The sequence below is a fragment of the Grampus griseus genome, assembly GCF_964374135.1.
Source record: "Grampus griseus genome assembly, chromosome: 14".
Classification (NCBI taxonomy): domain Eukaryota; kingdom Metazoa; phylum Chordata; class Mammalia; order Artiodactyla; family Delphinidae; genus Grampus; species Grampus griseus.
Window position 1 is genome coordinate 26,730,091 of NC_139008.1, and position 25,816 is coordinate 26,755,906.

General features: G+C 42.6%; 1 protein-coding gene across 1 annotated transcript in view; it reads right to left on the reverse strand.

Moving 5' to 3' along the window:
• The window catches only part of BMERB1 (bMERB domain containing 1), a gene marked incomplete at both ends in the record, with an annotated part of 118,210 nt that extends 96,895 nt beyond the window's left edge, over positions 1–21,315 (reverse strand). Inside the window, one exon of the mRNA XM_082669717.1 lies at positions 21,210–21,315. Coding sequence (XP_082525843.1) covers positions 21,210–21,315 — 106 coding nt within the window. The remainder of the gene's footprint in view (positions 1–21,209) is intronic.
• Positions 21,316–25,816: the final 4,501 nt, after the last annotated feature.

Below are 25,816 nucleotides of genomic sequence, written 5' to 3' on the forward strand. Positions count from 1 at the left end.
TTCCTGGACTGAGGAGGGTGCTATAGACTGAATGTTTATGTCCCGCCCCAATTCATATATTAAAATCTAATCCCCCATGTGATGGTATTAGGAGGTGGGGCCTTTGGGAGGTGATTAGGTCATGAGGGTGGAGCCCTCATGAGTGGAATTAATGCCCTTATAACAGAGACCCCAGAAAGTCTCCCCACCCCCTTCCTCCACATGAGAACACAGCTAAAAGACAGTCATCTATGAACCAGGAAGCCCCTACCAGGCACTGGATTTGCCAGTGTCTTCATCTTGGACTTCTCAGCCTCCAGAATTGCGAGAGTGAAACTGCTGTTGTTTGAAAGCCCCCCAGTCTATGGTCTTCTGTCACAGCAGCCCGAATGGACCAAGACAAAGGGGTATAAACACAGGAAGAAAAACACGAAGTAAGGAAAGACTGGTTTGTTCCTTCCTCTGCTCATTATTGTCTATTTCCCAAATTTATCTCTGGGACCAGGATTATGGAGAGAGTTGTTTCTTTCTTCTGCCCTGGGATCACCAGGAGAAATTGGCATGTGGACTGACTTCCCTGGTGGTGCAGTGGTTAAGAATCTGCCTGCCAATGCAAGGGACATGGGTTTGAGCCCTGGTCCAGGAAGATCCCACATGCCACGGAGAAACTAAGCCCTTGCGTCACAACTACTGAACCTGAACTCTACAGCCCATGAGCCACAACTATTGAGCCTGAGTGCCACAACTACTGAAGCCTGCACGCCTAGAGCCTGTGCTCCGCAACAAGAGAAACCACCGTAATGAGAAGCCCACGCACTGCAATGAAGAGTAGCCCCACTGCTGCAACTAGAGAAAGCCCATGCACAACAACAAAGACCCAACGCAGCCAAAAATAAAATTATTAATTAAAAAAAAAAACAAAGAAATCTGGCACGTGGAAACTGCAATGGGAGAAGGTCTAAGTGGGAAGGGTCAGCATGGTGACAACCCAGAATCTTTAAAATTGGTTTCCACACACTATTTCGGTGCCTTTCCCTTTAAAAATATGGAAAGCCAATGGAATTTAATATAGTTGGAAGCTTACAAGTAACTAAAGGGGAAGTTATGGACTTTTTGATAGTCCTAGATTCAAATCCTTTCTCCGTTGATTAATGGGGCAAGATTTTCATCTCTCTGTTCCTGGATTTCCATATATATATTAATACACACACACACACAATGCTTTAACTTATAGGGTGGTAGAGGGGAGTAAATCAGATAAAACTGTATCTCTTCAATTTTGAGACCACTTTCTTCTCCCACATTGTAGCATTTCTGAAGTTAGGATGCCCCTTCCCCATCCCACAAATGCATAATTTAACATAAATGTATACATGTGATAATATTAAGTAGATTTTTTTAGTGAAGTTTTCCTTTTAATTTTCTTTTTTGCTTGACTCTCCATTGCCCCCACCTCACTCTGGCCCTCACATCAGCCCCGTCTCCCCCGCTCACTCCCCACCTTCCCCCAGGTAGCCTATAGCAACAACTTGTTATGCATTTTCCATGTTTTTCTCCGTACTAATAAAATCACACACATACAAACACGCACACATATCCATGGATGCATATATATTATATGTGATATATACAGAGAAAGACATTTTGTTTTATAAAAATGAGATCCTGTTATATACATTTTCCTTGATCTCATTTTTCTCCCTCAATAATACCTCTAAGACAACTATTACTACTCTAATTTATTCCTTTGTAACAGCTCCCTACCTTTCACAGTGGATGAACAATAATTTATTCAACCATTCTTCTACTCTTGGGCCTTCACTGTGTTCAGTGTTTCGGTTTTCTGTTTTTTGCACATACTCCCTTGTACACTGGTGCTTCTATTTCTGTTGGGTAGAGTCCCAGAGTCAGACTGCTGGGTCAAAGCATATGAGTATTTTAAACTTTAATAGATGTTATCTGACTGCTTTCCCCAAAGGCTGGAACACTCAACGATTTCACCAGCAGCATCTAAGATGACTCTGCTCTCCGCATGAAATTAAAAGGACTTTTAATGGACCAGTACATTTAATGCTGCCATGCTGTTTTTTGTTCTTGTTGTTCCAAAAAGATGTGATTGACTATGAATGGTGCATCCCACATTTGCTGACATCTAAGAATCAAGGAGATATGGTATATATGTCAAGCACCTTGCCCAGCCTACACCCATCATAGCATTCATGGTGCACTGCCAGTTCACAATAATAGTAGCTATTCCTGTTGTTTTGTATCTGATCTGAAAATCTTGCAACCTTCCCTCAAAGCAGGAAAGCAAGAAAGCTCATCTACCCACAGGAGCAGGAACAAACTTTCTAAAGCAGGAGATGGGCAGGTGATTTCGACCAAGACTCCAGCTAACTTTATTTCTTTTTAGTTTGATGATTTTGAAGGTTTGCAAAACACAGTTAAATCATTTGCATATCAATCTTTGTGGATTAACAGTGGCCCAATTCAGCAACTGGTGATTTTTTTGAACGTGAAGCTTCTGAGTGCTGGGTGATGTGATAGACACCGAGCATTCAGCATTCAGCAGTGAATGTAACACGCAGAGTTTCTGTGGTCATGGCACTCACAGGAAAACAGAATCAAGTAATTGCACTCCAGGTTAGCCCAGAAAACTTGGTTTGACCCTATTAGGACTCACTTTCTCAAGGGCCTGCAAAAACACACCTGTGGCCAAACAACTGAATTAATCTCTTGAAAACATTTAGCTATGAGGGCATCGGGTCAGCAAGCTGACTGAATTCTGTTTCTGAAGGACTGGGAGACACAGCAACATCTCTTAGTCCTTTGGTTTTGCAAAGAAGTTTTCTCAACTTTACTGAGGTATAATTGACAAAAATGTGATATTTAAAGTGTACATTGAGCTTCCGGGAAGATGGCAGAAGAGTAAGACGCGGAGATCACCTTCCTCCCCACAGATACACCAGAAATACATCTACACGTGCAACAACTCCTACAGAACACCTACTGAACGCTGGCAGAAGACCTCAGACCTCCCAAAAGGCAATAAACCTCCCACGTACCTGGGTAGGGCAAAAGAAAAAAAAAATAAACATAGACAAAAGAATAGGAACGGGACCTGCACCAGTGGGAGGGGGCTGTGAAGGAGGAAAAGTTTCCACACACTAGGAAGCCCCTTCGCGGGCGGAGACTGCGGGTGGTGAAGGGGGAAAGCTTCGGAGCCGCAGAAGAGAGCACAGCAACGGGGTGCGGAGGGCAAAGCGGAGAGATTCCCGCACAGAGGATCAGGGCCGACCGGCACTCACCAGCTCGAGAGGCTTGTCCGCTCACTGCCGGGGCGGGCGGGGCAGGGAGTTGAGGCTCGGGCTTCGGTCGGAGCGCCGGGAGATGACTGGGGTTGGCGGCGTGAACACAGCCTGCAGCGGGTTAGTGCACCGCGGCTAGCCGGGAGGGAGTCCGGGGAAAAGTCTGGAGCTGCCGAAGAGGCAAGAGACTTTTTCTTCCCTCTTTGTTTCCTGGTGCGCGAGGAGAGGGGATTAAGAGCGCTGCTTGAAGGAGCTCCAGAGACTGGCGCGAGCCGCGGCTAAAAGCGCGGACCCCAGAGACGGGCATAAGACGCTAAGGCTGTTGCTGCCGCCGCCAAGAGGCCCGTGTGCGAGCACAGGTCACTATCCACACCTCCCTTCCGGGGAGCCTGTGCAGCCCGCCACTGCCAGAGTCCCGCGACCCAGGGACAACTCCCCTGGGAGAACGCACGGCGCGCCTCAGGCTGGTGTAACGTCACGCGGCGCGCCTCAGGCTGGTGTAACGTCACGCGGCGCGCCTCAGGCAGGTGCAACGTCACGCGGCGCGCCTCAGGCTAGTGCAACGTCACGCCAGCCTCTGACGCCGTAGGCCCGCCCCGCACTCAGTGCCCCTCCCTCCCCCCCGGCCTGAGTGAGCCAGAGCTCCCAATCAGCGGCTCCTTTAACCCTGTCCTGTCTGAGCGAAGAACAGACGCCCTCCTGCGACCTACACGCAGAGGTGGGGCCAAATCCAAAGCTGAGCCCCTGGGAGCTGTGAGAAAAAAGAAGAGAAAGGGAAATCTCTCCCAGCAGCCTCAGAAGCAGCGGATTAAAGCTCCACAATCAACTTGATGTACCCTGCATCTGTGGAATACATGAATAGACAACGAATCATCCCAAATTGAGGAGGTGGACTTTGAGAGCAAGATTTATGATTTTTTCCCCTTTTCCTCTTTTTGTGAGTGTGTATGTGTATGCCTCTGTGTGAGATTTTGTCTGTATAGCTTTGCTTCCACCATTTGTCCTAGGGTTCTATCCGTCCGTTTTTTTCTTGTTTTGTTTTGTTTTCTTAATAATTACTTTTTTATTTTAATAACTTTATTATACTTTATCTTACTTTATTTTATTTTACTTTATCTTTCTTTCTTTTTTCCTTCCTTCCCTCCTTCCTTCCTCCCTACCTCCTTCCCTTCCTCCCTCCCTCCTTCCCTTCCTCCCTCCCTCCGTTCTTTCTTTCTTTCTTTCTTTCTTTCTTTCTTTCTTTCTTTCTTCTAATTCTTTCTTTCTACTTTTGCTCCCTTTTATTCTGAGCCGTGTGGATGAAAGGCTCTTGGTGCTGCAGTCAGGAGTCAGTGCTGTGCCTCTGAGGTGGGAGAGCCAACTTTAGGACACTGGTCCACAAGAGACCTCCCAGCTCCACATAATATCAAACGGCGAAAATCTCCCAGAGATCTCCATCTCAACACCAGCACCCAGCTTCACTCAACGACCAGCAAGCTACAGTGCTGGATATCCTGTGCCAAACAACTAGCAAGACAGGAACACAACCCCACACATTAGCAGAGAGGCTGCCTAAAATCATAGTAAGTCCACAGACACACCAAAACACACCACCAGACACGGACCTGCCCACCAGAGAGACAAGATCCAGCCTCATCCACCAGAACACAGGCACTAGTCCCCTCCACCAGGAAGCCTACACAACCCACTGAACCAACCTTAGCCACTGGGGACAGACACCAAAAACAACGGGAACTACGAACCTGCAGCCTGCAAAAAGGAGACCCCAAACACAGTAAGATAAGCAAACTGAGAAGACAGAAAAACACACAGCAGATGAAGGAGCAAGATAAAAATCCACCAGACCTAACGAATGAAGAGGAAATAGACAGTCTACCTGAAAAAGAATTCAGAATAATGATAGTAAAGATGATCCAAAATCTTGGAAGTAGAATGGACAAAATGCAAGAAACATTTAACAAGGACCTAGAAGAACTAAAGATGAAACAAACAACGATGAACAACACAATAAATGAAATTAAAACTACTCTAGATGAGATCAATAGCAGAATAACTGAGGCAGAAGAACAGATAAGTGACCTGGAAGATAAAATAGTGGAAATAACTACTGCAGAGCAGAATAAAGAAAAAAGAATGAAAAGAACTGAGGGCAGTCTCAGAGACCTCTGGGACAACACTAAATGCAACAACATTCGAATTATAGGGGTTCCAGAAGAAGAAGAGGAAAAGAAAGGGACTGAAAAAATATTTGAAGAGACTATAGTTGAAAACTTCCCTAATATGGGAAAGGAAATAGTTAACCAAGTCCAGGAAGCACAGAGAGTCCCATACAGGATAAATCCAAGAAGAAATATGCCAAGACACATATTAATCAAACTGTCAAAAATTAAATACAAAGAAAACATATTAAAAGCAGCAAGGGAAAAACAACAAATAACACACAAGGGAATCCCCATAAGGTTAACAGCTGATCCTTCAGCAGAAGCTGCAAGCCAGAAGGGACTGGCAGGACATATTTAAAGTGATGAAGGAGAAAAACCTGCAACCAAGATTACTCTACCCAGCAAGGATCTCATTCAGATTTGATGGAGAAATTAAAACCTTACAGACAAGCAAAAGCTGAGAGAGTTCAGCACCACCAAACCAGCTTTACAACAACTGCTAAAGGAACTTCTCTAGGCAAGAAACACAAGAGAAGGAAAAGACCTACAACAACGAACCCAAAACAATTAAGAAAATGGGAATAGGAACATACATATCGATAATTACCTTACACGTAAATAGACTAAATGCTCCCACCAAAAGACACAGATTGGCTGAATGGATACAAAAACAAGACCCATTTATTTGCTGTCTACAAGAGACCCACTTCAGACCTAGAGACACATACAGACTGAAAGTAAGGGGATGGAAAAAGATATTTCATGCAAATGGAAACCAAAAGAAAGCTGGAGTAGCAATTCTCATATCAGACAAAATAGACTTTAAAATAAAAACTATTAGAAGAGACAAAGAAGGACACTACATAATGATCAAGGGATCGATCCAAGAAGAAGATATAACAATTGTAAATATGCACCCAACATAGAAGCACCTCAGTACATAAGGCAAATACTAACAGCCATAAAAGGGGAAATCGACAGTAACACATTCATAGTATGGGACTTTAACACCCCACTTTCACCAATGGACAGATCATCCAAAATGAAAATAAATAAGGAAACACAAGCTTTAAATGATACATTAAACAAGATGGACTTAATTGATATTTATAGGACATTCCATCCAAAAACAACAGAATACACATTTTTCTCAAGTGCTCATGGAACATTCTCCAGGGTAGATCATATCTTGGGTCACAAGTCAAGCCTTGGTAAATTTAATAAAATTGAAATCGTATCAAGTATCTTTTCCGACCACAACGCTATGAGACTAGATATCAATTACAGGAAAAGATCTGTAAAAAATACAAACACATGGAGGCTAAACAATACACTACTTAATAACGAAGTGATCACTGAAGAAATCAAAGAGGAAATCAAAAATTACCTAGAAACAAATGACAATGGAGACATGACGACCCAAAATCTACGGGATGCAGCAAAAGCAGTTCTAAGAGGGAAGTTTATAGCAGTACAAGCCCACCTTAAGAAACAGGAAACATCTCGAATAAACAACCTAACCTTGCACCTAAAGCAATTAGAGAAAGAAGAATAAAAACAACCCAAAGTTAGCAGAAGGAAAGAAATCATGAAAATCATATCAGAAATAAATGAAAAAGAAATGAAGGAAACGATAGCAAAGATCAATAAAACTAAAAGCTGGTTCTTTGAGAAGATAAACAAAATTTATAAACCATTAGCCAGACTCATCAAGAAAAAAAGGGAGAAGACTCAAATCAATAGAATTAGAAATGAAAAAGGAGAAGTAACAACTGACACTGCAGAAATACAAAAGATCATGAGAGATTACTACAAGCAACTCTATGCCAATAAAATGGACAACCTGGAAGAAATGGACAAATTCTTAGAAATGCACAACCTGCCAAGACTGAATCAGGAAGAAATAGAAAATATGAACAGACCAATCACAAGCACTGAAATTGAAACTGTGATTAAAAATCTGCCAACAAACAAAAGCCCAGGACCAGATGGCTTTACAAGCGAATTCTATCAAACATTTAGAGAAGAGCTAACACGTATCCTTCTCAAACTCTTCCAAAATATAGCAGAGGGAGGAACACTGTCAAACTCATTCTACGAGGCCACCATCACCTTGGTACCAAAACCAGACAAGGATGTCACAAAGAAAGAAAACTACAGGCCAATACCACTGATGAACATAGATGCAAAAATCCTCAACAAAATACTAGCAAACAGAATCCAACAGCACATTAAAAGGATCATACACCATGATCAAGTGGGGTTTATTCCAGGAATGCAAGGATTCTTCAATATACGCAAAACAATCAATGTGATAAACCATATTAACAGATGGAAGGAGAAAAACCATATGATCATCTCAATAGATGCAGAGAAAGCTTTCGACAAAATTCAACACCTATTTATAATAAAAACCCTGCAGAAAGTAGGCATAGAGGGAACTTTCCTCAACACAATAAAGGCCATATATGACAAACCCACAGCCAACATCGTCCTCAATGGTGAAAAACTGAAAGCATTTCCACTAAGATCAGGAACAAGACAAGGTTGCCCACTCTCACCACTCTTATTCATAATAGTTTTGGAAGTTTTAGCCACAGCAATCAGAGAAGAAAAGGAAATAAAAGGAATCCAAATTGGAAAAGAAGAAGTAAAGCTGTCACTGTTTGCAGATGACATGATACTATACATAGAGAATCCTAAAGATGCTACCAGAAAACTACTAGAGCTAATCAATGAATTTGGTAAAGTAGCAGGATACAAAATTAATGCACAGAAATCTCTGGCATTCCTATACACTAATGATGAAAAATCTGAAAGTGAAATCAAGAAAACACTCCCATTTACCACTGCAACAAAAAGAATAAAATATCTAGGAATAAACCTACCTAAGGAGACAAAAGACCTGTATGCAGAAAACTAAAGACACTGATGAAAGAAATTAAAGATGATACAAATAGATGGAGAGATATACCATGTTCTTGGATTGGAAAAATCAACATTGTGAAAATGACTCTACTACCCAAAGCAATCTACAGATTCAATGCAATCCCTATCAAACTACCAATGGCATTTTTCACAGAACTAGAACAAAAAATTTTGCAATTTGTATGGAAACACAAAAGACCCCGAATAGCCAAAGCAATCTTGAGAACGAAAAATGGAGCTGGAGGAATCAGGCTCCCTGACTTCAGACTATACTACAAAGCTACAGTAATCAAGATAGTATGGTACTGACACAAAAACAGAAAGATAGATCAATGGAACAGGATAGAAAGCCCAGAGATAAACCCACGTACATATGGTCACCTTATCTTTGATAAAGGAGGCAGGAATGTACAGTGGAGAAAGGACAGCCCCTTCAATAAGTGGTGGTGGGAAAACTGGACAGGTACATGTAAAAGTATGAGATTAGATCACTCCCTAACACCATACACAAAAATAAGCTCAAAATGGATTAAAGACCTAAATGTAAGGCCAGAAACTATCAAACTCTTAGAGGAAAACATAGGCAGAACACTCTATGACATAAATCACAGCAAGGTCCTTTCTGACCCACCTCCCAGAGAAATGGAAATAAAAACAAAAATAAACAAATGGGACCTAATGAAACTTCAAAGCTTTTGCACAGCAAAGGAAACCATAAACAAGACCAAAAGACAGCCCTCAGAATGGGAGAAAATATTTGCAAATGAAGCAACTGACAAAGGATTAATCTCCAAAATTTATAAGCAGCTCATGCAGCTGAATAACAAAAAAACAAACAACCCAATACAAAAATGGGCAGAAGACCTAAAAAGACATTTCTCCAAAGAAGATATACAGACTGCCAACAAACACATGAAAGAATGCTCAACATCATTAATCATTAGAGAAATGCAAATCAAAACTACAATGAGATATCATCTCCCACCAGTCAGAATGGCCATCATCAAAAAATCTAGAAACAATAAATGCTGGAGAGGGTGTGGAGAAAAGGGAACCCTCTTGCACTGTTGGTGGGAATGTAAATTGATAGAGCCACTGTGGAGAACAGTATGGAGGTTCCTTAAAAACCTACAAATAGAACTACCATATGACCCAGCAATCCCACTACTGGGCATATACCCTGAGAAAACCATAATTCAAAAAGAGTCATGTACCAAAATGTTCATTGCAGCTCTATTTACAATAGCTCGGAGATGGAAACAACCTAAGTGCCCATGTTCGGATGAATGGGTAAAGAAGATGTGGCACATATATACAATGGAATATTACTCAGCCATAAAAAGAAACGAAATTGAGCTATTTGTATTGAGGTGGATAAACCTAGAGTCTGTCATATAGAGTGAAGTAAGTCAGAAAGAGAAAGACAAATACCGTATGCTAACACATATATATGGAATTTAAGGGAAAAAAATGTCATGAAGAACCTAGGGGTAAGACAGGAATAAAGACACAGACCTACTAGGGAATGGACTTGAGGATATGGGGAGGGGGAAGGGTAAGCTGTGACAAAGCCAGAGTTAGGCATGGACATATATACACTACCAAACGTAGGGCAGATATCTAGTGGGAAGCAGCCTCATAGCACAGGGAGATCAGCTCGGTGCTTTGTGACCACCTAGAGGGGTGGGATAGGGAGGGTGGGAGGGAGGAAGATGCAAGAGGGAAGAGATATGGGAACATATGTATATGTATAACTGATTCACTTTGTTATAAAGCAGAAACTAACACACCATTGTAAAGCAATTATACTCCAATAAAGATGTTAAAAAAAATAAAGTGTACATTGTGGTGATTTGATATAGGTAAACATTGTGAAAAGATTCTCACCATGTAGTTAGCTAAAACATTTATCACCACACGTTTATATATTTGTTTATTTTTTTGGTGAGGACATTTAAGTTCTACTCTCTTTGCAAATTTCAATGATATAATTCAGTATTATCAACTACAGTCATCATGTTTTATACTAGATCCTCAGAACTCATCTTTTTAAAAAAAATTTTATTGGAGTATAGTTGATTTACAATGTTGTGTTTGTTTCAGGGGTACAGAAAAGTGAATCAGTTAAACATATACATAGATCCACTCTTTTTTTTTTTTCTTTTAAGATACTTTTCCCATATAGGCCATTACAGAGTATTGAGTAGAGTTCCCTGTGCTATACAGCAAGTTCTTATCAGACCTCCTTCATCTTATACCTGAAAGCTGGTAGGTACCCTTTTACCAACCTCTTCCCATTTCCCCCCTCCCTCAGCCCCTAGCAACCACTTTTCTACTGTTTCTATGAGACTGATTTTTTTTTTAGATTCCACATGTGTGATATCGTGCACTATTTGTCTTTCTCTCTAACTTATGTCACTAAGCAAAATGCCTTCAAGTTCCATCCATTTTGTCACAAATGGCAGGATTTCCTTCTTTCTCATGGCTGAATGATATTCCATTGTATATATACAGCACATCTTTTTTATCCATTCATCGGCTGATGGACACTTAGGTTGTTTCCATGTCTTGGCTATTGTGAATAATGCTGCAGTGAGCATGGGGGTGTAGAGGGCTCTTTGATATCCTGTTTCCATTTCCTTCAGATATATTCCCAGAAGTGAGATTGCTGGATCATATAGTAGTTCTGTTTTTTCCAAAAGACCTTAAGTCACCTGAAGGCAGGGACTATAGATGTCCTACTCAAAGGGCTACTGTATTCTAAAGAGCTTAGCATAATATCTGGCATATAAGAGGCTATCATTAAATATGTATTCAATGGATGAGGAAATGAATGGATGAATGGACAAATACATGAATGAATGACTTACCTGTTTGGGAATTTTAAATAAACTGAATAATTAGTGTCATGCATTATAGTTATTTTCCAATTTGCATTTTATGAAATCTAGACATACTTGTCACCATCTTGTAATGCAGTTGTTGTTCGTGATTTATCCAAATAAATATGTCCCTGGAAACCCTAGTCTAGTGCAAACAGCCTGGGCTGTTGTGTCCTTGCTCAGTCCATACTGGCTGCACCCCTTCCCTGGGGTGAGCCCTTAACCTGTGTCCCCACTAACAAAGGGCCATGATGACTTCTGCCCTTTGCCCTTTTTTGTAAAGAGTAAATTAGAAAACACAGGAAAAGTATAAACTGGAAAGTGCTATAAAGGTAAGAGGCCATTACTATTACTTCTGCCGACACCCATAATCCATGCACCTCTTTAAAACCTACTGAAAGTGAGAATAAGCAGCACTGGTGCTGATGTATTTAAATTCCGAAGACCTCAGGCTAACAACAGTTATTTCCCACCTGTCACATTGCCTATGTTTAGAAGACCCTCTTTCTTTCCTCTCCGTAATCAACCACCAATGCTTTTTCCCTTCCAGATGTCTGTCTGGTTAGTCCCTTCCTCCCAACCCACTGCCACTGCTTTAGACGCCAGTCCCTGTGAACTCACGATCAGATGATTCCAAAACACGCCTGGTTGGTCCTCCACCGCCCCGGAGTCCCTGCCCTTCCATCCCGTCTGCAACCACTGCCAGACAAGTCTTCCTAAGATGCTACTTTCTTTACCTCTGCCCCTTGTCCTGCAGTGGCTCCATGCAGCCTGTCATTTTTAATCTGCTCAAGTCTAGGGGCCCTGATCAACCAACCCTGGACTTCCCCAATCCACCAGTGCAGCCAAGTTCATGCATGCCTCCAACAATCTCCTTACACATCATCACCTCCACACTTTTCCTGAGGCCAGACCGCCCACTTTAACTTTCCTCTTTTCCTTCTTTCCAATTGTTTAAATACTACCCAGTTAAGGTCCACTTTATATCCTGTTCTGTCAGTATCATCATCATCAACACCATCACCATCATTTAGGGAGACTGTGGCTTTCCACATTCTCTGCAAGGGCTTTCCACATTATCTCACTGAATCTTCCTCATTACCCTATGAGGCAGGTCTTCTTACTATCTCCATTTTATAGATGAGAAGACGAGGGACTTCCCTGGCGGTCCAGTTGTTAAGACTCTACGCTCCCAATGCAGGTTCAATCCCTGGCTGGGGAACAAAGATCCTGTATGCTGCACAGTGCGGGCCCCCCCCCCACCAAAAAAAAAAAGCTATGTATAGCTGAGAAGATGAAATTCAGAGAGGTTAAGTAACTAACCCAAGGTCACAGAGCTAATAAGTGTTAAAGTCATGATTCAAATGCAGGCAGAATTCCCACTCTCAAACACTAGACTGTCCATGAAATCTTTCTTGGTCACCCCCAGGGAGGCCTCTCTCTGGGAAGCTACAAGTTTTCAAAACAGGAAAATTCTTCTGCTGCATTTCTGTAAATGTCTTTAAGCTCCCACCGCAGTTTTACCCTGAAGGCACTCTGAAGCAGTGAGACGTAGTCCTCAAGTTTACAAGGGATGCGTTTGTAATGGAAAAGGAAATTAATGAGCCAGAGAACAGAATCAGTACTAAGAAACCCAGAGAAGTGTCTAACCGACCTTATCTGTATCTGTATTAAGAGCGGTTTTACTAATCCCAGGAAATAAGAAAGGCAGTAGGATGAAGTCACCCGTGCTGGGTTCAAGTTCCAGCTCTGCCACTTACTAGCAGACTGGCATCGGGCAAGTTGCTTAATCTCTTTGAGTCTCAGTTTCCTCATCTGTAAAATAGAGCAATAAATGGCTCCATTGCACCTCACATCATAGGGTGTGTTGGAAGGAGTAAATTAGAGCATGCACGTAAACACGTGCTTGGAGCAGGCACATAGTAAGTGTTCAGTGTATGATATTTCTTACCATCATTCTCTTCTACTTCTCTTAAAATCACTAGTTTTGCTCCTTTAATGTCAAGGCATTTTAACTAAAAAATAACTATCAGTAAGTCAGACTCTGACTCATTCAAACAAACAAAAATCCCCAAACTTAATTCTAGCAGTCTGGTCCTTGGTCACCCCACGTGGACCCTGCAGGAAATGTGGAGCTGAGCCTTCTCCTGTCTAGCCTCCTACAAACTTATCTGGACTCCAAAATGCACTCACCTCCTGCCCGTCTTGTCTCCCTCACTTTTTAAGAGCCTAGCAAGCATGACTGATCCAGCTGTAGTTCCTGGGTAAAATGTGCACGTGTGCCATTCCCTCTGCCTGGAATGCTGTTCCCCTCATTCAGTGATGAAATGTTGTTCACCTTTTCAGCCTACTTCAAGAGTCCTTTTCTCTTCCAGACCCCAGGACCATCCCTCGGTGTGACCACTTGGACCTACAATATATTTGTTATTATATTATATAAATTATACCTGTATTTATTTATTTTTTATTTTTTGGGTGTGCCACACGGCTTGTGGGATCTTAGTTCCCTGAACAGGGATCGAACCTGGGCGCCTGGCAATGAGAGCACTGAGTCCTAACCACTGGACCGCCAGGGAATTCCCATCTTAACCATTTCTAAGTGTACAGTTCCATGGTATTAAGTACATTCCCATTTCACAGATGAAGAGAGTGGGGTCCAGGGAAGTTAGGCAACTTGTCCAAGATCACAGTGTTGGGAAGCAGCAGAGGGAGGATTGGAACACAGCCAGCCAGAGAACTCCTTAATGGTGAAGTCTGGGTCTTCTTCATTAGCTAACGCATAGTAGGGGCTCAAGCCCATCGGGTAAGTGAATAGTTAGGGAATGAGTGGATTGTATGGTAAACATCCTTGGGGAAGCTTTGTGAGTGATGTTCTGAAGCGCTACACATAAAAAGCCTCCACCTGTGCTTGTCTCCAGCCCTCAGGATCATCCAGGTAACAGGTGATTCACATGAGTGAAACAGACCCCAAGGTTTCTTTCCAAGGGGAAAGAAACAGAAAAAAAAAAAAAAAAAGTGGTGCATGGCCTTTGGGATCTCCACCTCCTTGCCTGAGGCTGGCAGCTCACCTGAAATGCCCTTCTCCCCTCTCTTCACCCACTGAAACACTGCTCAGCCTTCAGGTCCAGTGCAAACACTCCTCCTACTGTCATCCTGGAGCCCCCAGGAAGAGCCAATCTCTTCTTCTGCTCATTTCCCACTTGTACCTTCATTTAGCATCTATTTCATACTGTTTATACCGGTTTATAATATATATCATGATGTTCTTCACATCTGTGCTCCCCTTCCTCAAATCTGTAAGCTTCCTCAGAGTAGGGGCTGTGTCTTATTTCATCTCTAATCTCTGCAACATCTAGCGCGGTGCCACGAATAACAGACACTGACTAGGAATATCTAGAGTCAAAGAGAGCTAGAATCAGGCTCCAGCTCTACCATTCACTAGCTTCGTGGCCTTCAGCTTTCTTAACCTCCTTAAGCCTCAGTTTCCCCATCTATGAAAGGGGCATAATTATCTGCTGACCTAATAGAGTTGTTAGAATTTAATAAGCTCCAGTTCATAGCTAAGGCTCACTAACTACTATTATTATTAATAAGTGTTTAATAATTAATCCAAGACCAAGAATAGGCATAACTGATTTTTCCTTCAATGGACATATAAGAAGGAAACGCTTGCAAAAATGAAACTTAGAATACCGAATAAACAGAGCTATGTAAATAATTGGTTTTGTTCAAAGGACATACAAGATAATATCATATTCATCATCTTTGCCTTCCTGCTATTATGGTTCCTGCAATAAAGTTACACAGTCAGCTGCCTCTCCAGGGAGACTGCAGAGACTAGCACACCTCCTAAACATTAACCCGATTCTCAGTCTCCCAAAAGGTGGTCCATGTTGCCTTTACCCTTGTCACTCCTTTCCCACTAAGGAAATTCCTACCACTTATCCAAAATGGGATTGATTAGGAAGGACCCTGAGACTACAGCGAACAGTGATTACATCGATCACCACTTGCCCCATGGTCTGATTCTTCATCTAGTAGCCGATGTGACCTTTTAAAAACAAAAACCAGCTCATGTTAGTTAAGCTAGACAATCAGCAGCAGCTTCTACAACAAGAATAAAATCTGTACTTTCTTTTTTTTAATCACAACCTACAAGGTCCTACCCAGTCTGGCTCCTTGCTGATTTATCTCCTCTCTCTACCCTGACCCTCCCGGTTCCAGCCACCCTGGCCTTCTGTCTCTTCCTCTAACATACCAAGGCCCTTTGCATTTGCTTCTTGGATCCTTGACATTTACATGGCAAAGTGTCACCTCCTTAGGAAAGCATTTCCTGACCACTGGACGGGAAATATCCCTCCCCTATTAATTCCCATATAACACATCATCATCTGAACGACATTATTTATTTGCTTATGTATTGTCTGTCACCTTCACTCCCAGCCCACTTCCTGCTTTCCCCTTGAATAGAAGCTCCATGCAGGCAGGAACCTTGCTTGTCTTGCCCCACACTGTGTCTGAGCCCCTAGAACACTGCCTGGCACTTATAAAGCAGTTAATACCTATTTATTGAATGAATAAATGGGGAAGGGGGAGCAGATTATGGTAATTTTTCACTTTTTATTTTTATATTTCAGATGAGTTTGAATTCTTTATAAAGTGCATGTACTACTTCTGTAATAAGAAAAGAGAAATAAGACTAAAACAAAACTGAAATAATAAAATTAGCATATTTAATCAAATAGATGAAAGTAACACAAATTCTTTCCCAAGTATCTATAATATACATTGCCGGCAATTCATATTTTTCAGTCTCCACACTGTTTATTAAACCTGAAACATTGGCCAGTTTAATGATCTGTTTGCCAGTCGGCACACACCCTTGGATTTTTAAATAATTGTCATCTCTCCTGGGCTTATAGAAAGATTATCGTTTGAGCTTTCCACTTTATTCCAATCTCCTACTCATAAGCACATTTATTTCCACCTCTACGCTTTTGCCAATGCTGTTATCTCTCCTGGCATCTCCTACCCGCTGTGCCACCATCCCCCACCTCCCCTGTCCAAAATCTTGATCATCCTTTAAGGCACACTCAAATCTTTCAAGAAACGGCCAAGACCACCGACAACTGTGCTTTTAAAAAGCTCTGTGCTTTGTCAAAAGGCACCTTGTCTTTGTGTCTCCCCTAATTAATTACAGTTGGTTGAAAGCAATACTTTTATATATCTAACCACACTGAAATGTCACTATGCATTTTCCAACTGAGTAAAAAAAAACAAAAAACCTACTCACTTCTAGTGGAAAAATGTTGTCAGAAGTGGATGGGAGGGCTTTCCTGGTGGCGCAGTGGTTAAGAATCCACCTGCCAATGCAGGGGACACGGGTTCGAGCCCTGGTCCGGGAAGATCCCACATGACACGGAGCAACTGAGCCCGTGCGCCGCAACTACTGAGCCTGTGCTCTAGAGCCCGCGAGCCACAACTACTGAAGCCCGTGTGCCACAACTACTGAAGCCCGCATGCCTAGAGCCCGTGCTCCGCAAGGAGAAGCCACCGCAATGAGAAGCCCGTGCACCACAACAAAGAGTAGCCCCCCTGATCACCGCAACTAGAGAAAGCCCATGCACAGCAATGAAGACCCAACGCAGCCAAAAATAAATAAATAAACGTATTAAAAAAAAAAAAAAGAATAAGTGGATGGGATCAATTCCTTAGACTCTTTCTCAAAGGAGAAAATACTAGGTGGTTTCCAAGGGTGCAAAAGCCGTTTCCTACACCTTCCCATAAGGAAGAAGGTGGTATCTACACAATCATTACCTGGAACTTACAAAGAAATGCACGCAAGGAAAAACTGGCAGGCTGGAATAATCTCCTCCAATGCTATTGGGCACCATCCTCTTATGTCCTATTGCTGTGGTCCCCAACGTTTTTTGGCACCAGGGACCGGTTTCGTGGAAGACAATTTTTCCACGGACCGGGGGTGGGGGGATGGTTTCAGGATGATTCATGGGCATTACATTTACTGTGCACTTTACTTCTATTATTATTACATTGTAATATATAATGAAATAATTATACAACTCACCATAATACAGAATCAGTGGGAGCCCTGAGCTTGTTTTCACTTGCCACTCACTGATAAGGTTTTGATATGAGTCTGCAAGCAATTGATTTGTTATGGTCTCTGTGCAGGCAAACCTCTCTGCTAATGATAATCTGTATTTGCAGCCGCTCCCCAGCGCTGGCATCACCACCTCAGCTCCACCTCAGATCATCAGGCATTAGATTCTCATAAGGAGCGCACAACCTAGATCCCTCGCATGCGCAGTTCACGGTAGGGTTCCAGCTCCTATGAGAATCTAATGCCGCAGCTGACCTGACAGGAGGCGGAGCTCAGGCGGTAGTGCAATGATAGGGAGAGTCTGTAAATACCGATGATGCTTCGCTCACCTGCCTGCTGCTCACCTCCTCCTGTATGGCCTGGTTCCTAACAGGCCACAGGCTGATACCGGTCCATGGCCCGGGGTTGGGGACCCCTGCCCTATTGTGACAACCATTCAGCATGGATTGAGTGCTTACTGTATGTCAAGCACTGTGCTAAATGCATTATATACATTATCTTATTTAATCCTCCCAACAGCCTGAAGTGGTCCTTACTATCCTGTTGGAAGATGTCACTGAGAGGATGGAACTGCCAGCTGACTCTTGAGCAGGACTGGGGTCATCGGAGGCTCCTCACCCCTCCCGTCCTTGAAATGTATATTCCACCCATTCTTCTTGCACTAGGAGCCAGTTCAAGGATGCGGCTTTGAGAGAGTAGGATGTTGTTGAGACCATCAGGATGGGATACACCACTGAACCCCATTAAGGCCTCTATGTAAACTGTTGAGATTCTGGCGGGCCGGTGCAGAGATCTTGTGGCGCCCAAGACAAGCCTCGTATGTAAGTTCCCTTGTTGCTAAACCTGCCACCTACCAATCTGGAGTGGCTGTCTCTTTCTTTGGCCTCTTCTTGCCCTCTGAGTACGGGGCCAGTTTCAGATTTCAGCTGGCAAGTTCCCAAGGGTTCAAACCAACATATCCCCATTTTATAGATGAGACAGCTAACTTACAGAACGGTTCAGCAATTTTCCCAGGGTGACAAAGCAACAAGGTGTTAGAGCTGGTTTGGATCCATGTCACCTGATTTCAAAACTCTCATTCTTAGCTACTATACTATTTATATCTTCTACCTAGAAACTCTAGCTAACATTAAAGAGAATGGTTAATACAACCTTAACTGAAAATGACCAGTTTTGCAATCTTTTTCCCCTTTTCAAGTCTTTTTAAGTAACACCTACTCAGTGTTTAACATAAAATATTTAAATATGTGTAAAAGTTAAACAGAGAGTGTCTTCTTTTTAATGGGCCTCTCTTTTTCTCCAGCATTTCCTGCATAGCGACATTGGCTTGACAATTATTATGCCACAGAATCAATAGTATTAATTTTCACACTTCATTAATAAACAAGTGGAGGCCCCAGATGTTATGGGATGGATCCACAGATCCCCTGGGAGTTGAGAGAGAGTCCAAAAAGAAAAAAAAGTCCACTTAAAAAAAAAAAAAAAAGTTAGGCTGCAGACAAGAGTCTAGAGATCAAAAGTCTAGATTCAAAAGTGAAACTCTGAAAAAAAAAAAAAAGTGAAACTCTGGATCAGTGCTTTAAGAAGATTTTGAATTTGAATAGGTAAAAATGAAAGAAAAAAAAAGATTTGGGGATCCACACCAAAAGCAGATCAGAAACTGTGGTCTTGCATCTGAATGGGAAGCAAGAGTGAGAATCTTTGTTGGTTTGGAAGAGAGAGGATAAGAAAGCCTTTCCGCCAACCTTTTAACAGTTTGCAGCCTAAGACTTAGAAGTACAAAAATTTCAGGAGCAAAAATGCTATAAATCAAGTTTTCACTGTAATTTTTCTGTATGCTTGAAATTTTTCCTAATAAAGTGGTGAGAACATAAAAAAACATAACAGAATTACTAGGGACCTGGCCAACATTGCAGCTTTAGTCCATAGTGTTGATTTATGTAATTCTTTGCAAAGGATAAAAACAGGTTCTTTCTACAGATGTAGTAACAAAATAATGGAAGCAGCCAATATATTCAGCACTTACCTTGAGCTCTACCTACATCATCTTATTGAATGTTCACAATTAAGTCATAAGGTATGTATTATTATCATCTCCCTTTCAGAGAACAGAGGCAGAGTGAGGCTTAAAAAAAATGTGACTAGTTATAAATTCAGTCACATGTCAGCAAGGCGGCAGAGCCAGGATTCAAACCCAGGGCTTCTATTCTGCACAGACCCAGTAGTCTTTCAAGGCCACCGTGAACTCCAGAGACCAACAGGCTGCCACATACTTAAAATCACTGAATGTGTTCTGGGACTCTCAACAGATTTAGAAAGCTTCCTGAAAATGTGAAAGCAATACACCTTCAGGTTAAAAGCAGAGAGGGGCGCAGGGGCCCAACAAACCTGAGTTCAAATCCTGACTCTGCCACTTAAATCACCTCACCTAGCAAGCCCCAATTTTTCCATCTATGTAAGGGGAGTCATAAGTCATAATATTCCCCTCAAGGAGGCTGTTCCAGGGATTGAATGAGAGGATGCATTTAAAGTTCTTAGCACAGGCAAGACCTAATACATGGCAATCTATCAACAAAAGGCAGCCATTGTGGGTATTATTTTGAGCTTGCAGGAAGACCAGAGACCCTCAGCCCTCATGTCATGTTAAAGTACCAAAGCCAAAGGGTTTTGAAAGGATGAAACGGGAGGAAGGACCCATATTTTAAAAGGAGAAAGAAAAGAAAAGGAGAGAGGCTGGACACACTCTGGTTTCCAGGTGCAGAACTAAGACATTTGACTGTGATTTCTACTTGAACCCATGAAAACCAGAGTACAGTTGAGCCATTCTAAAAAGATCTTCTTAATTTGTAATTACAGGTATGGAGAAAGCACACACACACACAATCTTCTACCAGGTGAAGACAGGAAAAGAGCATATTCACAATACTTCGGTCCAACATAGCTCAGCGCCAAGGCAGGAAGCTGAGGGTCCTTGTGAAGGGCGAGACGGCCCTTCCCAGCCCGGATGGAGGTACGGAGCTAAAGCAAGCAGTGCAAGGGCAGGGGACTGCTAAGCGCTCGGGGTTTGCAGGGAGGGCTGGTGACGCTGGGACCCCTGCAGCTGCCTCTATACTTTGAGAGCAGGAGTTTCAACTACTGCATCCTATTCATTAAAAACAAACAATCCTTAGTTTATTTGTTAATGTTGTTGACCCCAAAATACCGTAGAGAGAAGTAGCAAATACAGTCTGTCCATTTCAGAACTGCCTTCTAGGATTGTACCCAAACCAGAGACTTTGAGTCAAGAGAGAAAGAAGGGCGTGCACAGGGTTAACCTTCCCCTAATCCTTTCCCTCCCACTCGCGACCCTGGAGAAGGCAGGAGAAGAAACGCTGGGAATTTCAGGTGTGCCCTGAACCTCACGCCGGGGGAGAAGCAAAAGCAGAAACCCAGCGGACACTCCCCCCTCTCCAGAGACGTGGGCGCTTTCCAGGATGGTCCAAAGGCTCCAGCGTCCTAGTGCATCCCGGTGGAGAAAAGACCCTCCTCCCTCGGCTGCGGGAAAGACCCTACTTTCCAAGACCGGCTGCGAGCTTGGATCCGGGACTCCCGAGTCCACCCCAGACTCCCGGCTCAGCTGCCTGGAGATTCCCGAGCCTCCCGGTGAAGCCCAACCCGGAGGCTTTTGTTCGAGGGAGAGAGCGTCGCAGCGCAGCGCATCCCCGCAGCGCTGAAAGCCCCGCTGCGGGGGCGCCTCCCTCGGTCCGCTCCCTACCAACCCCGCGCTCCCGCGACCACCCGCTCCAGCGCACGGATCCCCAACTGTCCCACCCCCCGCCCGAATACTCACTTCTCCCCAGTCCCTCCGCTTTCCACGCCGTCTCCTCCACCGCCCCATAGCGCCTCAAAGGCTTCTCAGCTTCCAGATGGATGGACAAAGATTGCTTTAACTCCATCGCTGATCTCCGCGGGCAGGTCGACGGGTCTCCCTTTACTCCATCCCCGCTGCGGGTTGCAGGGAGGGAGGCGGCTCCAGCCAGCAGCGTCTTAAGGGGCCGGGCGCTCGTGACGTTGCTCCATCTCTTCCGCCGCCAGGGCCGGGGACAGCCGACTGGTACAGGAGTGTTGGGGGGGGGGGGGGAGGAGGGGGAGAGAGAGAGAGAGAGAGAGAGGAAAAAAAAAGGATGAGGACGCATGCGTAATGGAGGCTTGGGGCGGGGAGCTTGGGGGCTGGGTAGACAGAAAAGAGGGTAGGTGATAACTCTACGAAGAACAACAAAACAACTAAAACAGAACCATCACAAAGGAAGTAAAAACAAGGCAGCAGCCCATACTGGGGCTTGTGACATCAGCGTGCTGCTAGGTTTTGAGTGGGATTTGTGAGAGCATCTCTATCTGGGGGCAATGGATCCATCTTTGTGGCGAGTGTTACAGAAGCGTGAGTGTGGACCTGGATCTGTGGGTTCTGGGCTTGGCTGAGTGCGTTTTTGTGACAATCTCTGTCGTTTGCATCTGTGTGTATTTTGAATTTGAATTTGAATATAAAATGGGACAGTCTTGTCTGCCGGTGCCTGTGTCCACTCTGTATGTGTTTGCATGAACTTCAGAGAGACATGAAACTATTTTGGACACAAGTATAACAAAGCTATTTGGAACATGGGTCTTTACTTTCCAGAAACCCAGAGGTTTATCTTAACCAACAAAGCACAGCAGCATTAAAAGTACAGGTAAAATCAGCAGCTAGACTGATTTTTAAAATAGTACTATTTATTGAATGATGGCTAGGTGCTAAACACTCCCCAATAACTCTGTGAAACAGATACTGTTTTGTTAGCTTTGTTTTATAGAAGATGAAACTGAGGTGCAGCAAGATTAAGTTATTTGCCCAAATTCCCACACTTACCAAGTGGTCTGGTCAGCACTTGAATCCAGACTTAGCCTCTTTATTGTACTGACCTTCTTGACTGCACAGGTATGTAGTTTTGTACTGGGCTGGGGGAGAAGCTCTATAGGACATGTGTTGTTCATTTGTTGTTTGTTGTTATTCTTAAGACATCATCTGGGGCAAGTATCCACACAGCTTGTGGAGGTATGAAAAGGCTTTAAGAAAATGATTTATCAACCAGCAGCAAGAGGCTTCAAAAATTTATGATCAGGAAAGTACTTCTAAATAGCTCATGAGAGAAAAAGGAGATAACAATGAAAAATTTTAAATATTTAGACCTCGATAGTCATGAGAGTATCACATATCAAAACTTGTAAGTTTTGATGTAAGTAAATGCATAGCCTTAAATGCATGCATTTAAAAATGTAAGTCTAAAAATAAATGGGTTAGGATGAATAGGTAAGCAAAATGTGGTCTTTCCATACAGTGGAATACTATTCAGCCTTTAAAAAGGAAGGGGATTCTGCAATATGCTACAACATGGATGAAACTTGAGGACATAATGCTAAGTGAAATAAACTAGTCACAAAAAGACAAACACTGTACAATTCCACTTATGTGATGTGCCTAGAGTAGTGAAAATCACAGGAACAGAAAGTAGAATGGTGGTTGCTGAGGGCTAAGGGGAGGGAAGAATGCGGAGTTTTTGTTTAATGGGTATAGATTTGCAGTATTTCAAGATGAAAAGAGTTTTGGGGGTGGATGGGGGTAATGGATGCACAACAATGTGAATGTATTTAATACCACTGAGCTATACACTTAAAACTAGTTGAACTGGTTAAAAAAAAATCATTGTATTCAAGTGAAAAGACTACAAGAGAAAAGAAGAGATAAAACCTAAGTGAAGTAGAAAAATAATAATAAGAGCATAAATTAAGGTAATAGGGACTTCCCTGGTGGCACAATGGTTAAGAATCCGCCTGCCAGAGCAGGGGACACGGATTCAAACCCTGGTCCGGGAAGATCCCACATGCCGCGGAGCAACTAAGCCCATGCACCACAACTACTGAGCCAGCGCTCTAGAGCCTGTGAGCCACAGCTACTAAGCCCACATGCCGCAACTACTGAAGCCCGCGTACCTAGAGCCCATGCTCTGCAACAAGAGAAGCCACCGCAATGAGAAGCCCGCACACTGCAATGATGAGTAGACCCTGCTCGCCACAACTAGAGAAAGCCTGCGCACAGCAACGAAGACCCAACACAGCCAAAAATAAATAAATTAAAACAACAACAACAACAACACTGAGTGGAGAAACTGGAACCCTCATACATTACTGGTGGAAATGTACAATGGTGCAGCCACTTTGGAAGACAGTCTGGCATTTTCTCAAAAGGGTAAACACAGTTATCACATGACCCAGCAATTCTACTCCTCGGTATAGACCCACAAGAAATGAAAGATACATCCACACAAAAACTTGTTTGAACAAATGCTCACAGCAGCATTATTCACAATAGCCAAAAAAGTGAAAACAACCCAAATGTCCATCAACTGATGAATGAATAAATAAAATGTGGTATATTCCTACAGGGGAATGTTACTTGGTAATAATGAGGGATGAAGTACTGATACATGTTGCAACACAGTTAAATCTTGAAAACGCTATGCTAAGTGAAAGACACCAGTCACAATAGACCATAAGTTATATGATCCCATTTATATAAACTGTCTAGATTCTTTATCTACAGAGAAAACATTATAGCAAATCAACAGAGAAAGAAAGTAGGTTAGTGGTTGCTTAGGGCTGGGGGTGGAGGAAAATAGGCGAAGGCAGGGACTGCTAAAGATTACAGGGTTTCCTTTTGGTGAAAATGTTCTAAAATTGTGATGATGGTTGCATAACTCTAGTAATATACTAAAAACCTTTGAATATGTACCTTTAAAAGGGTGATTTGAATAGTATATGAATTATATCTCAATAAAGCTATTAACAAAAAAAATTAAATTGAATGGAATTTAACCATTTAAATCGCAACACATTATCATAAGGTTAATGGAGACTAAGGCCAGCCTGTGCAGCCAGCCAGCAGGGAATTCCAGGGGTCTGGCCACACAATCCAAATCTGTCCTGGTCCTACCTGGGGTTTGGCATTACCTGATGGTGGCTGTCCATTCTAGCTTGTGTGTGTGTGTGTTTTTCATATTCTTTTCCATTATGGTTTATTACAGGATATTGAATATAGTTTCCTGTGCTAAACATAAAGACCTTGTTGTTTATGCATTCCATATGTAATCGTTTGCATCTGCTAATCCCATACCCCCGATCCATTCTTCCCCCATCAGCTTGTGTGTTGATGGATGTCACTTGAGGTCCTGTGGCAACTGGAATTTCCAAAACAATGACAGTGATTCCAGGACAGTGATTCCCCAGTTAGTGGCTCAATTACACGGCCCGATTCAGAAAAATTAGGCTAGGCAAACACCTCCCCACTCATCAGCCCACCCCCGCCAACCCTTCTGTCTCCCACTTAATATGTACCTTGGCCAGCATTATCCTGGGGTTTTAGTGAATTAGCCATTTTGCTACTAGTATATAGGCTATATGTTAGTAGGACTACAGTGATGCTTCTGTATCTGGAGAGATAGTAAAAGTTTCAACTGCAATGCAAACATATTCATGAAAGAACATCAGAAGGATCATTTCCCATTCCCATGATATGTCTTTCATTCCAGTTTAAATCATGGAGAAAGGGGGAAAATGTGGGTGTGGAGATGCACTGATATTGTTCAAGCTATTTTTACTCTCACAAAATGGGTCCCTCCCCTAATGGCCCCAATTTCTCCTAATAGATCATTTTTTATTAAAGCATATCATTTATCAGCCTTGTCTCTCTTTGATTCCTGGAAAACATTCTTTGAATATTTCAGGGAAAGACGTTACTAGCCATTTAAGTGGAATGCCCCCCATAATCAGTATGGCATTATACCTTGTATTCCAACTGAATCACATCCTGTCAGTCACACACTCTGATTATAGAAACAGTGGAATAGCCAGAGAAGAATTGATCTGTGTCTGTAGAGAACAAACGTATGGACACCAAGGGGGGAAAGTGGGGGGGCGGGGGATGAATTGGGACTGACATACATACACTAATATGTATAAAATGGATAACTAATAAGAACCTGCTGTATAAAAAATAAATAAAATAAAATTCAGAAGTTCAAAAAAAAAACTGGGAAAAGAAAAAGAATTTATCTGTGTTTCAATGAAAAGCCTAATGCAGAGGGAAAAAAAAAATCTCCCCTTGTCTCAAAGAAATATAAGAAGTGTTGCTTCTAGAACGTGGGAATTCCAGAAACTATGATTTGCATGAGAAGAAACATTAATTTTAAGATTCAGAAGAAAAAGTTCTAGAGGTTAGGGCCATAGATGGAAGTCAGGATGCTTGAGTGAGATCATGACTCCATGATTGGAAGCTATTTACCTTAAACCAACTATGGAAGCTGTCCAAGAAATAGTTTCCTTTCCTGTAAAATGGGGTTAATTATGAAACATGCTTAGTACAGCACA